The following is a 13,020-nucleotide window of genomic DNA, read 5'->3' as shown; positions in this document are numbered from 1 at the left end:
GCTGAATTGAAACTGAGAGTTACAAACAATTAAAGCTGTCCACTGCAACTGCAGTCTATATTTTTCATACTGTATTTTTTGCACAACTGGTGCAACCGAAGCACAATTGTGGTGTGGTGTGGTAAGAGACAATGTACATAACCGTAATAGCATAAGTACAGCAGAATGCTTTTTGGCTAACACGTGAGCCAGAACAAGGACCAACGTTTGGGGGCAACATCATTCACCATGAATGGATGAAGAGAGAAAAAAAAAGAAAAAATATAGTATGGAAATTATAGATGGTGCCTACAGTGGACACTTTGTTTCTAACACTTGTTTTCACTTTGGCTCTTTGTATGTTAAAACTCTGACCTTCTCTGTTGCTGACCAACAACAGCACGTGCAGGAGTAGCTCACAGACTGGTTGTAACACATTTTTTGTCACTGCCCCCATCTGACAACAAACACTCTGTGCAGGTAGGTGCGCATTCTGCAGCTGTGGTTGTGCATTTCGTGCCAATGCACAACCACAGCTGAACCATAATTTCCCCCTATTTGAGCTCCTGCATCACTGCAGGATAAAGGAACAAATATCACATATCACTGGCACCCACATATCCCATTCAAGCTAGCTTAGTAGTTACTGCGATGGCCAGCAGCAATCTCTGGGGTTAGTTAGCCATGCATGGCTAGTCATACAAAGTCTAACCCAGAGTGACACGTTGACATAATTTGGTACAAATCAAGGTTGTGTTCTGTGGACACGTGTCTTCCTAATGTAATAATAGCTATGGCATGACTCTATAATCTATTTGCTTGAGATTTCATTACTTCTCCTCACAGTTTGTGCAGCCAAAGGCCAAAAAACATCAGAATTCCAGGCAATTTTCACTTTAAACTGGGTAAGAAACTCAACTGTCAGCACAGCATTTAATACATGATACCAAAAAACAGGCAACAAAGATGTCGTTTCACTGTCATTTTGAGACAGCATCATTCTGTGCATTATTTCAAGCTGATGAATACCCAGAAGGGGGTATGTCTGGATGTATATCTGCAGTGAATATGGGGTCAGAAAGAGAGCTTATTCTAACACCTGTGTTGTTACAAATGCATTGTCAGTAAACACAAATGTCACAAGCGTTTCCACTTCATACTACTCTACTCTGCTTTTCATTCTGTAGTAGCATAGCAACAGCACATCTTGCAAAGGTTTTGTGTTATGGACTATTACAGCGATTAGTGCATACGACTCCAAACTGATCCAATTGCATTAAAGATAATGGGTTTTAAAACTAGAAGTCCAGAATGACACATGACAGGGGCATCCCCTCATTTAATTGTGCTTTAGTGTCAGATTAGACAGAAGCCTAGAGACACTTCGGGGTGCTCAGCTACACACTCTAGAACAACAATATTCAGCTGAATAAGGAAATACTATAAACAGTATAAAGAAAGATTTAATAATAATTAGAATTTTATAACACATTTTATGTGATTTGAAAACATAAACTCCCACGTAAATTGTAACTGAGACCTGACTGTCTGCTGAAATGTGGCATGTTGAAAAATGCCACAAAGTGCATTAGGCTTGTGTGTTGAACTGCTGTGCAATCAGCAATTCAGCATTATTGGAGGCCAGTGTCAGTGTCAGAATAAAGCTCCCACAGCTCCGAACCGATCCAAGCTCAGTTTGCAAATGAGCTTAAGATGTCAGCTTAAAAGCTTTTCCTGAAATCGAGATGATGGCGCTCTAACAACTGCAGAGCTGATGTGTAGACCGGAGGAAGAGCGTCTGAATACGAGTGCACGAGACAAACAAACAAACAGAGATAGTGACAAGGAGAAACTCCACCACACCTCTGACTGAAAATGCTTATCATACTCTTCATTCCAGACACATGCTAATAAGCTCTTGACATTTCCTTGTAGAACAGCAATGAGGTCTAATGTGTGTATATAACAAGAAGCATTCTGGGTCAAATTTTGGGCTGATGCCAACGTTTAAGATAAGCTCTTAACTGATAACCAGTGCAGATGATTGTGTTTGTTCATTTTGTTTTCCAAAATGTTAATAAACATCCAATAAGTCAGCTGATGTCATAAAGCTGATATATTAGCATATTCCTAGTATATGATGATAATGTCATGAAAATTAATGAGTTTAATGTCTGCTGGGGTCCAGTGTGAAATTAAAACATTCATTTAGTCTCATATCATGATATAAAAAATTTTAATTGCCTATAACAATCATAGTTTAACCTTTCAAACAAAGATGAAATGATGAAAAAAAATCAATGCCGGACTTAGTTTAGGTTTAATTCTGGCAAAAAAGGGAGACTGGAGTTTAGGTATAGAAGAAAGTGGTTTTGTGAATATGTGTGACTGGGTAAATGGGGTTAGTATAAGCTTAGCCATTTGCTCCTTTAAGCAAGCCATCCACTATCGCTAACTTACTGTACAGATTTCAAAGAAGTGCTGATTGTCTAATCTAAATCTCATCAAAGTAAGTGTAGAGAGGCCTATATGTACAATATCTGTCCATGCAACCATTTTTTTCAACTTATCTAATTCTGGGTTGTGGGTGTTGGGCCTATCCAACCTTCATGCGGTGAGAGGCAGGCTACAAGCTGGACAGGTCGTGAGTCAATCTGTCGCACGACTAACACAGAGAAACAGACATCCATTCATGCTCACATTCACACCTATGGTCAATTTAGTATCACAAATTAACCTAACCGCATGCCTGACTTTGGACTGTGGGAGGAAGCCAGAGAATCTGAAGAGAACCCACACAGACACAGGAGAACCTCCACACGCCAAGGCCCCACGCTGGATTTAAATCCAGGACCTTCTTGCTGTGAGGCAAAAGTGCTTAGCTCCGCACTGCCTTGTCGCATAACCAAAATAGTCAAGCTTATTTTGGTGCTGCAGTGACAGAAAAATGCCTGCTACTAGACAATGTATGTGCAATATGACAAGTTAATTAGCTAAAGTACCTATAGTTAATATTTATGAAACCAAACCCAAACTGGAATGTCTTACTAGGTTTGCACATATTTATCTGCCAAGCATTAGTATCTCAGTTCATTTTTGTATTTTTATTTTTTTTCTCATTGGACTGATGAACTAGTTGAATGACCTTTCCAGTTCTACCTAGTTTGAAAAATATCAACCTATGGTATAAGGAAGCTGCCCTGTCTTTGCGGTAGCCTTACATAAAACTACTTCCCTGATAGCTGATGCACCAAGCGTTGAGACCTAGTACCGTCTAAAGTTATCTCTAAATGGCTGGGAGGATATCCCACCCATTTACAACCTGCACTGTCTGCTCCAATCCAGCATCAGTGTTCCCGCCTCGCCTCTCTCTCTTTCTCTCTCTGGGTGGTTTAGCCAGTCACATATTTAGTGGCAGACAGTGAAATCCTTTCATGGTTCATAATTCATACAGACAGCATACATTATTTATGGACTTTCTGAACTGTTGGCTGTGTGACCTTCTTGAGCAATCACTCCTTATCCTTACAGTGTGACGGGAAAACTCATAAATATACTCCCTTTAAAGACTAAAACCGTATCATTTAATTTTGGCTTTTTACTAGATATATTTACATGTTTAACTAAATACATATGGGGGGAAATCTCAGGTTACCTGATTGGTAGAACTATAAAAAAGAAAAAGAAAAAAAAAACTAAAACAAAAAAACAAAACAAATAAAACAGCTTCACTTTTAAACAAATTATGACGGTCTAATAGCTGGCACATATGTATACAGACTAGGCATGCCACAACCCTGACACTCATCTCAACACAACGCAACACAGATACCGGTTAACCCAAGGTAATTTCAAGTAATAACCTCACCCCAGATGGACAACTGGAGTTAACGCTTGAATGCATGAACTAAAAGACGTTTTTTTCTGGTGAAAACAAATGACTCGCACACAACTATAAAATCTGTCCCAGCCCACAAGACTGCATACTGAAGCCAAATAAAGCTTGTGGTAAAGTTACGCAATTGTGCCTACACACAGACAATAACAATACGTTCGGGCCTGCGCGTTACCAACCTTTCACTTGGGTCTCATATTCGGCAATAATCTCTTTGTCCTTCTTGACTTTCGCCTGAGATGACATTTTTGGGGAGAACAGATTGTGCAATCCTCAGGCAGGAATCTCAGTAGCCACGATGCAGCGTTAGCCCTTGTGCAGTCCTCTCCATATAGTACAGCAACAATCAGACGTGAATCATCGCCCGCTTGACACACACAACTTCGGAGATTAAACGCACTTGAGGTTCTGCGATGTTGCTGCGCTGCGTTCAGGGCGACGTCGATCTAAAAGTGCATAATTATTCTCTTGGTCCCCAGCCCCTCCTCTTCAGCAACACTCCTCAGTGAATCGCAAAGCGGTCCCCTTTTTTATTTACATTTCATAAAGCCTCGGCTAGGAAACCTACTAGTCCCAGTGATAATAGCACAGAGCGCCTTCTGCACGTCCAGACTGCCCTTTTTCACCCTTTCTCGCTCTCTCTGCAAGTTCAATGCTGCAGCAAAAAAGGCTGAATGGATGTGAAAGTCAACGCGAGGCTCCTCCTCCTCCAGCTCCCTCCCTTCTTCCCTCACCACTTTTCTTTTCATGGATGATTTAAGATTCCCCCTGTGTGTGAACCGAAAAGCCTTTGCCAATAACAGAGAAGATGTCTGGAGCTGAGGGGAATATTGTTTGTGGATGATCGGGATTTAGCTGATCTGTTTCGAGAACATCAGCGGCGTAAACCTGGCAGAGCACAGGAACAGAGGGAGTAGCGTGGATTAATCAGATGCGATTATATTTAAACCAATTTACTTATAGCTCCGGTGATGAACAAAGATTTGTCATTGCAAATATTCTTAGTCTAAACATTAAGGAAAATACACGTTATATACACAATGTATGCAGAGGACCAGTAGGATTGTAACCGAGTACATTTACTCGACCGGTTTACTTAAGTACAGGTTTAAAGTACTTTTGTTTTATTGAAGTATTTCTTATACTACTTCTTGCTTGTAATTCCCTATATTTTAGAAGCGCTTATTGCATTATTATTAGCATCTATTTTAACCCTTTCGCGTCTTATTATTTAGCAGATTAATGACATTGTTGCACTTCACACACAGGCTGCAGGCTGAAACATGTCTTTTTGATAAAGTTTATGGTTAGAGCTGGAATCAGGTGACCCTGAATCCTTCCTTCATTGTGCTGCAATAGCCTTAGGCTGCTGGGATGCTTCCCATGATGCACTGTGCATTTCTTCTCTACCCAACTCTCATGTTTATATACCACTATTACAAATGTTTAAAACAGTTTTCGTATTTATTAAGCTCTGTTTTCTCTTCCATAGTGTCCCTTTGGTCCTGTCCTCCTCTGCACTCTTTTTTTTCCCTTCACACCTAACCGGTCACAGGAGATGGCTCCCAGAGCCATGGGGGTTCTGGGAGGTTTCTTCCTGTGGGAGAGGAGTTTTTCCTTCCCACTTTCCCCATGTTTTTTGTTTATAGGGAGTTGCCCGATAGTTTGAGTTTTCTTTCATATTTTGTAAGGTCTTTACCCTACAGTGTAAGATGCCTTGTGAATTGACACTATTTAAATATAAATTGAACTGAAGTGAAAAATTTAATTAGTATACATTAGGCTACCCATTTACATATAAGCAATTAAAATAATCAACAACTAAAAAAACTAAAGACAATATAATATAATACAATGCACTTGATTCTGAAAGGTGGTATTCTATAAGGTATCTTTACTTTTGGCAATTCAGAGATATTGTGATTATACAACTTGTGCACTACTTAAGCTGCTCGAGTACAATTATACATTTTAGCTAAGTAAAAGTATTTATTCTACTTTGCAAAACAATTATCCAACACAAAATTATATTTAGTCTTGTGCACCACTTTTATAACTGATGTAATAGAACATGTTGTGCAGCCTGAAAATCACACCCAGTGTTTGCTACATGTGTGAAAATGTTCTTATGAAATATTCCGACTTCCTGCAACCACAGCCTTTAAAAAAAACCAGGTTCATAGCACTATAATCTCTGAATCTCAGTAAAAAGAAAAACGAAAGAAAGAAAAAAAAGAAAAGCAAAGCCCTGGAGCAGCTGCAATAAACGTGTCTTTGTTATGAGAAAAACTATATAGAAACAACTATGATAGGATTTCATCAGTTTGAGGGAACTTGGAAATGACAGAGTTAAAAATGTAATGTTGCAAAAGTTCCAACATTTTGCCAAAATACTGACTTTCTACTCGTGCAGCACAACAATATTCTTCTGTTTGGACACATCTCAGTATTAGGAATACTGTTCACTCAGCTCACTGGTTTCTGTTGTGTGGGAGCCACAGTGAGCTCATTGCAATATTTTTGTCATTAGTGTGCACCCATGACATCCATTCGTAGTTATGTAGATACAAGTGTGGGTGTTTTTGACATAAAATATTTGGAGGAGCAAATTTTTGATCTTCTTTCAAACAGTGCCTACAGACTCTGTCACTCAAAATGAAAAAAAATGTCAACAGATTTTCCGTTTTTATTTAATTCTATCATTTGAGCCAATAAAAACACAACTGCCATGTGAAAAAGTATATTCATACCTCAATATTTTATCACACCTTTAAATCCATAGAATTAGAACCGTGGATCCTTCATTTGGTGCCAGTGACTACAGGCTTCTTAAAGATTGACAGGTGAAACAAGTCTCATAAAATCTTTGACATATAAGGGTTGGTGTTCGTTTTGAAACTGAAGTGTGTAGAATCACCGTGGCACTATCTAAAGAGCTTCAGAGAAAAAATTGGTAACATATAGTTCTGACAAAGTAATAAAAAAAGTCCAAATGATTTTAAATAAACTGTGCTCTACAATTAAAATAAAACATCTACAAGTAGTGTTCACAGTGGTGTTTCCACCCCAGCAAATTCAACCACAAGAGTGGAGTGTTTGATGCAGAAACCAATTTACAATAACAAGAAAATTCATCACAGGATCAGCAGGTGACTCTTGCAACTGTTGGTGTCAAAGTGATTTTGGCTACAATCAGAAAGCGACTGCAGAAATGTGACCTGCATGGGAGGTGTGCTTGGAAAAATCCTTTGCTGGCTAAAAATATCATCAGAGACCAGCTACAGTTTGCCAATAAACATATCTGTAAAGACCAGGTCTGTTGGAATAATATGCTCAGGACAGACACATCAAAGATAGTGTTGTTTGGCTACAGTAACAGCAAACATGTTTGGGCAACAACCAAAGGCAGATTTTTAGGAGAAGAAGCTCAGTTCACTTGTGAAGCATGGCAGTGACTATGTAACAGTCTGGGTTTGTTCCCCTGCCTCAAAGATTGAGGAGTTGCGGCGCTTGATTCGTATGTCTGAATCACAGCAAAGAGTGCTTAAAGATAATGTGAGGCCATCTGTCCAAAAGATGACGTGGAGCCTTCAATGAGACACTAGTGAATCCACCAAAGAATTGCTCAAAAAGAAGAAGAAATGCTGGATTATGTGGCGAGACTAGTGGCCTAGTCAAAGCCCACATTTGACTCCAGCTGAGATGTTGTGGGAGGAATTGGAAATAAGCTTTAAATGCAAGTAAACCCCCAAACATTTTGCATGTGACAGAATTTAGCATAGAAGAGCTTTCAAAAATTTTAGAACTGATGTCAGAGTATGTGAAATTATGCATACCAGTACAAGCAGTTGTTGTTGCCCAAGGAAATAATACTGTAGTTTCTGAGACCAAGCAGATCTCGTGTTTTCCACTTGAATTCTACACCTATTGTTCCTTATGGTTGTGTTCAAGTGCAACATCTCTATCAGACTCAGAATTTTTATTTATCTGAGTTTAATCAACTCCATCATCTCCATGTGTTGAGCTTTTTTATTTCTTTCTTTCTTTCTTTCTTTCTTTCTTTCTTTCTTTCTTTCTTTCTTTCTTTCTTTCTTTCTTTCTTTCTTTCTTTCTTTCTTTTTGCATTATCAGTCTTGAAGTGTCAACAAAACAAGCTGATTCTTACTTTGTTTGTAATTGGTGAAAGTTGGGCTATAAGAAAAGCCTTCTGGTGTAACTAAACATGGTGTGCACTGCTGCGTTAACAGTGATAAAACACTTCCCCAGAGAAAGTGTGTTGCTCTGCTCTGCATTTCCCCTATGAGAAGTGCATTTCACACAATTTGCTGACACCTTCTGTCAAATGACTTCCTGTATGATCTCAAGTGCAAATGTGTGCAACGTCTTTCATCTTTAGTTCTCCCAAAATGTGTTTTTGTCTCAGAGCAATGTAAAGTGGTGTGTAGGACAGGGATAATCGAGCCTGTGAAAAAATTGCATTTTGGTATGTGACAAGAGATCCCCATCTTCCTTTGCCCTAAATTTTGGGGGAAATCTCTCAGCGAGCTCTTGGTGGAAAGCCCCTGAGAAATCTGCAGTCCCTATCATGCAATCTTAACAATCGCAATTTCTAATTTTTTCTGTGGAAAAGTTACTCACCAACTAACTGTGTACCTGTTAAAAGTTGGGTGGGTTTGAAAATAATGTGGAAAAACTTGTGTGTAACTTTGCTAAGGAAACTTTAATGACATCCAGGTCTTTATGGGCAAAATAATCATCCAGGTCTCCACCAAGGAAAGATTAGGGTCCTTCAGGAAGCTAATAAAGATGCCTAACTTAAATCATTATATGATTAATGCTTAATTAATGCTAAAGTTTCCCCAATCATCCCCCAAAGCAGTTCATAGTATTGGTCATTACAGCTCTGGTACTTTGGTATTACCAAAATCATGTTTTATGTTTCTATAATAGCTAATCCACCAGTATGTGGAAGCTCTTTAACTAAAATGACTATTTTAACGCTCAGCTATAATGTTTGTTTTTATAAATGAATTTCCACATTATTTTTTTTATTAGATTGTCAAACTACACTTGTTTACCTGCACTCCTGAACAGAAAAAAATATTTTTAGTGGCTAAACAATACATGAGATTTGCTCAAATTTGGGGAAAAACAAAAAGTTGAATTCAATTCAGTGAATTCACTATTTTTGTTTTTGTTTGTTTTAAATGTGGTTTTGACAGATTTGTAAAATATTAGTGTTTTCTTGTTATCACTTTAGTTATTACATTGCATCACAGCATTAAGAATCCAATGGCAAGTGTATGCCCACTGTGGGTTTTAATCAAGTTGTAATAGTTAGACCTTTTTACATGGACAAGAGTATTTTGTTGTTTGTTTTTTTGTTTTGTTTTTTTTGTTTCCCTTAATACATTTTGTTGAACATAACTTTATTTTGGTGTATGATAAGGTATTCTGCTGAGGTCATTATGGAAACCTTGATACATTTCGTTCATACATGTTTCTGAAAGGCAAGCAACACGAATGCATATTTGTTTTCATAGCTTAATTCACAGTGATTCAGATCTGCTCATTCGTGGACATTATACTTAAATGTTTGCCAACAGGAACTGAAGCTTTGTGTTGATTCTCCTCCCCTGTATGAGAAGGACGCGCACAATGCTACTGAGGAACGGTAAAGCTATGACTCCCTCTGCTGGTAAACAGTTTAATAAGCAAGCAACAAATTACCAGCTACCAGTGCCATAATTTCTTCATAATTAATTAGGTTCACCAGTTCAAAAATGTCGTGTTTCTTGCTGATTTTATTTTTATTTAATTTGTCATTTAGTAGTAAAATGATAATAACATGATGTCACCGAGAAAAGAAAAAAGAAGAAAAAACATACCTGAGCCATCTAACTCCAAAACAGGTCATCAATTAGTTTCGGTACACAAACACGTCATCAACAAAAACCACATGTTTCTATGACTCTTCATAAGTCATCTAAAGGACGCTAAAAATAAACGTTTCTCAATACCAAAGGGAAACTGAACTATGTCGTTGCTGACCTTAACTTTATGACATCCTCTTTAAAGTATGCTTCCTTTGAACCACGACCTGCTTTTTCTCGGTGATGCCACGGCTTCGAAATGTACGGACAAGCTGCTTTTCTTTGAAAGCGACACTGTCACGCTGCAGTCTCTGCGAGGTATAACTACATTTGAGCCGAGGTGCTCAGAGTAAACATGGTTAATTGTCAGGCTAAATCATTTCTGTCTGTGTGGAGTCGGTGATGTGTGGTTTTTGCAGTGTCTGACACCGCTTATTGTGAGGTAGGCCATTGCGCAAAACTGTTTGTCACCGGCCACACCTTTTCCACACTGGTGTCAAGCCAGCCTCCAATTCGAGACTTGCAGTCAAGCCAGCCTCCAGTTTGTTTTACGTTCCCTGTGTATTCAAAGTATTACGGGAATGGATGTGGAAACCGGATTTCAAAATAAAAGCCAACTTCGAGTGAATTAACAGATATGTTAAGAACATAATAACATATAATTTAGGCTTTTTTTTTTTATACAAACTCTAATGTTAGATCTATATGACACAGCCTTGTACCCTAATTGTGCCCTGTCACTATCAAGGCCATCTTATTTTGGATTTCAAAGTAAAAGCCCTGTGAATCTTCATTTTTGAACTACTCTTTCAATGACTTAATAATGCTCTTAAAAGCAAAAGTCGTATTTCCAAATACTATTTGAACTTTATATCAACACTTTCCAACCACAGTCTTTTTACAGTGATACCATATCAATATCAAGTCAGTCTGATTTTGCCTTTCATAGTAATGGCCCTTTGAAATTGTCCATAATTGACTTAATCTTCTAACGATTCAAAATGCTCTAAAATGAAAAATTCTTGTTTCCACAGGGTAATTCCACCTTAGATCAACAGTATACAGCCCCACAGTGATACCATATCAATATCAAGTCATTCTGATTATGCCTTCCAAAATAAAAGCCTTTTTAAATTGTCCATAATTGACCTAACTTTCAGTGATTTCAAAATGTTTTAAAATGGAAATTTCCTGTTTCCACAGGGTAATTCCACTCCAGATCAACAGTATACAACCTCACGATGTTACCATATCAATATCAAAACATTCTGATATTGCTTTAAAAAATAAAAGCATTTTCAAACTGCCCATATCTGAGTTGCTCCTGGAACAATTTCAAAATGCTCTAAAATGGCACATTCCTGTTTCCACAGGGTAATTCCACTTTAGATCAACAGTATACAGCCCCACAGTGATACCATATCAATATCAAGTCATTCTGATTTTGCTCTCAAAAATAAAAGCCTTTTCAAATTGTCCATAATTGACCTAACTTTCAGTGATTTCAAAATGCTCTAAAAAGGAAAATTCCTGTTTCCACAGGGTAATTCCACCTTAGATCAACAGTATACAGCCCCACAGTGATACCATATCAATATCAAGTCATTCTGATTATGCCTTCCAAAATAAAAGCCTTTTTAAATTGTCCATAATTGACCTAACTTTCAGTGATTTCAAAATGCTCTAAGATGGAAAATTGCTGTTTCCACAGCATAATTCCACTTTAGATCAATAGTATCCAACCCCACAGTGATACCATATCAATATCAAATCAGTCTGATGTTGCCTTCCAAAATAAAAGACTTTTCAAATTGCCAATATACGACCTACTCTTTTAAAGAATTCAGAACGCTCTAAAAATGAAACTTGCTCTTTCCACAGGATGAATCCATGTTAGATCAAAAGTGTACATCCACACCATGGTACTACTTCAATTTCAAGTCATTCTGATTTTGCCTTCCAAAATAATGGCCTGTTGAAAATGTCAATAACTTACCTAACTTTCAGTGATTTCGGAATGCTCTATTTTAAGTCTGTGGAAAGATGTCATTCTAAATAAAGAAATTACAAAACAGCTTGCAAACCAACCATGACATCTTTCCACAGACTTAAAATATAAACGTACTATCAATTACAACCTAGTGGCAATTTCAGCTTCCTTTTACATCATCTTTATGATTCAATTCTGTCATAATCAATTGAGTCTGATTTTGCTTTTCAAAATGAAAACCCAATATGTGTTGAAACAGCAATTTTCATTTTTAAAACATTCTGAAATAATTGAAAGAGTATATCACATATGGACAAATTCGACGGGCCATTAATTTGAAAGGCGAAATCAGACCAACATGAAATTTACATGGTTTTACTGTCGGGTTGGATACTGTTGATCTAAAGTGGAATTATCCTGTGGAAACAGCATCTTTCAATTTAAGAGCATTTTGAAATCGTTAAACGAGTAGGTCGTCTACGGGCAATTTGAAAATACTTTTATTTTGGAAGGCAAAATCAGAGTGACTTGATCTTAACATCGTATCTCTGTGGGGTTGTATACTGTTGATTTAAAGTGAAATTATTCTGTGGAAACAGAAAATTTCCATTTTAGAGCATTTTGAAATCACTGAAAGTTAGGTCAATTATGGACAATTTAAAAAGTCTTTTATTTTGGAAGGCATAATCAGAATGACTTGATATTGATATGGTATCACTGTGGGGCTGTATACTGTTGATCTAAGGTGGAATTACCCTGTGGAAACAGGAATTTTCCATTTTAGAGCATTTTGAAATTGTTCCAGGAGCAACTCAGATATGGGCATTTTGAAAATGCTTTTATTTTTGAAAGCAAAATCAGAATGACTTGATATTGATGTGGTAACATCGTCAGGTTGTATACTGTTGACCTAAAGTGAAATTATCCTGTGGAAACAGGAATTTTCCATTTTAGAGCATTTTGAAATTGTTCCAGGATCAAGTCAGATATGGGCATTTTGAAAATGCTTTTATTTTTGAAAGCAAAATCAGAATGACTTGATATTGATGTGGTAACATCGTGAGGTTGTATACTGTTGACCTAAAGTGAAATTATCCTGTGGAAACAGCAATTTTCACTTTTAGAGCATTTTGAAATCTTTAAAAGAGTAGGTCGTATCTTGGCAATTTGAAAAGTCTTTTATTTTGGAAGGCATAATCAGAATGACTTGATATTGATATGGTAACATCGTGAGGTTGTATACTGTTGACCTAAAGTGAAATTATCCTGTGGAAACAGCAAAA

General features: G+C 37.5%; 1 protein-coding gene across 2 annotated transcripts in view; it reads right to left on the bottom strand.

Moving 5' to 3' along the window:
- The window catches only part of LOC113022269 (SLIT-ROBO Rho GTPase-activating protein 3-like), a 35,872-nt gene extending 31,316 nt beyond the window's left edge, over nt 1-4,556 (bottom strand). For both annotated transcript variants that reach the window (XM_026167485.2, XM_026167484.2), the window contains exon 1: nt 4,054-4,556. In XM_026167485.2, coding sequence (XP_026023270.1) covers nt 4,054-4,120 — 67 coding nt within the window. In that variant the 5' untranslated portion in view covers nt 4,121-4,556. The remainder of the gene's footprint in view (nt 1-4,053) is intronic.
- Between the last annotated feature and the right edge of the window lie 8,464 nt (nt 4,557-13,020).

Source organism: Astatotilapia calliptera, chromosome 5, assembly GCF_964374335.1.
Source record: "Astatotilapia calliptera chromosome 5, fAstCal68.1, whole genome shotgun sequence".
Lineage (NCBI taxonomy): Eukaryota > Metazoa > Chordata > Actinopteri > Cichliformes > Cichlidae > Astatotilapia > Astatotilapia calliptera.
This window is presented reverse-complemented; position numbering and strand designations above follow the sequence as displayed.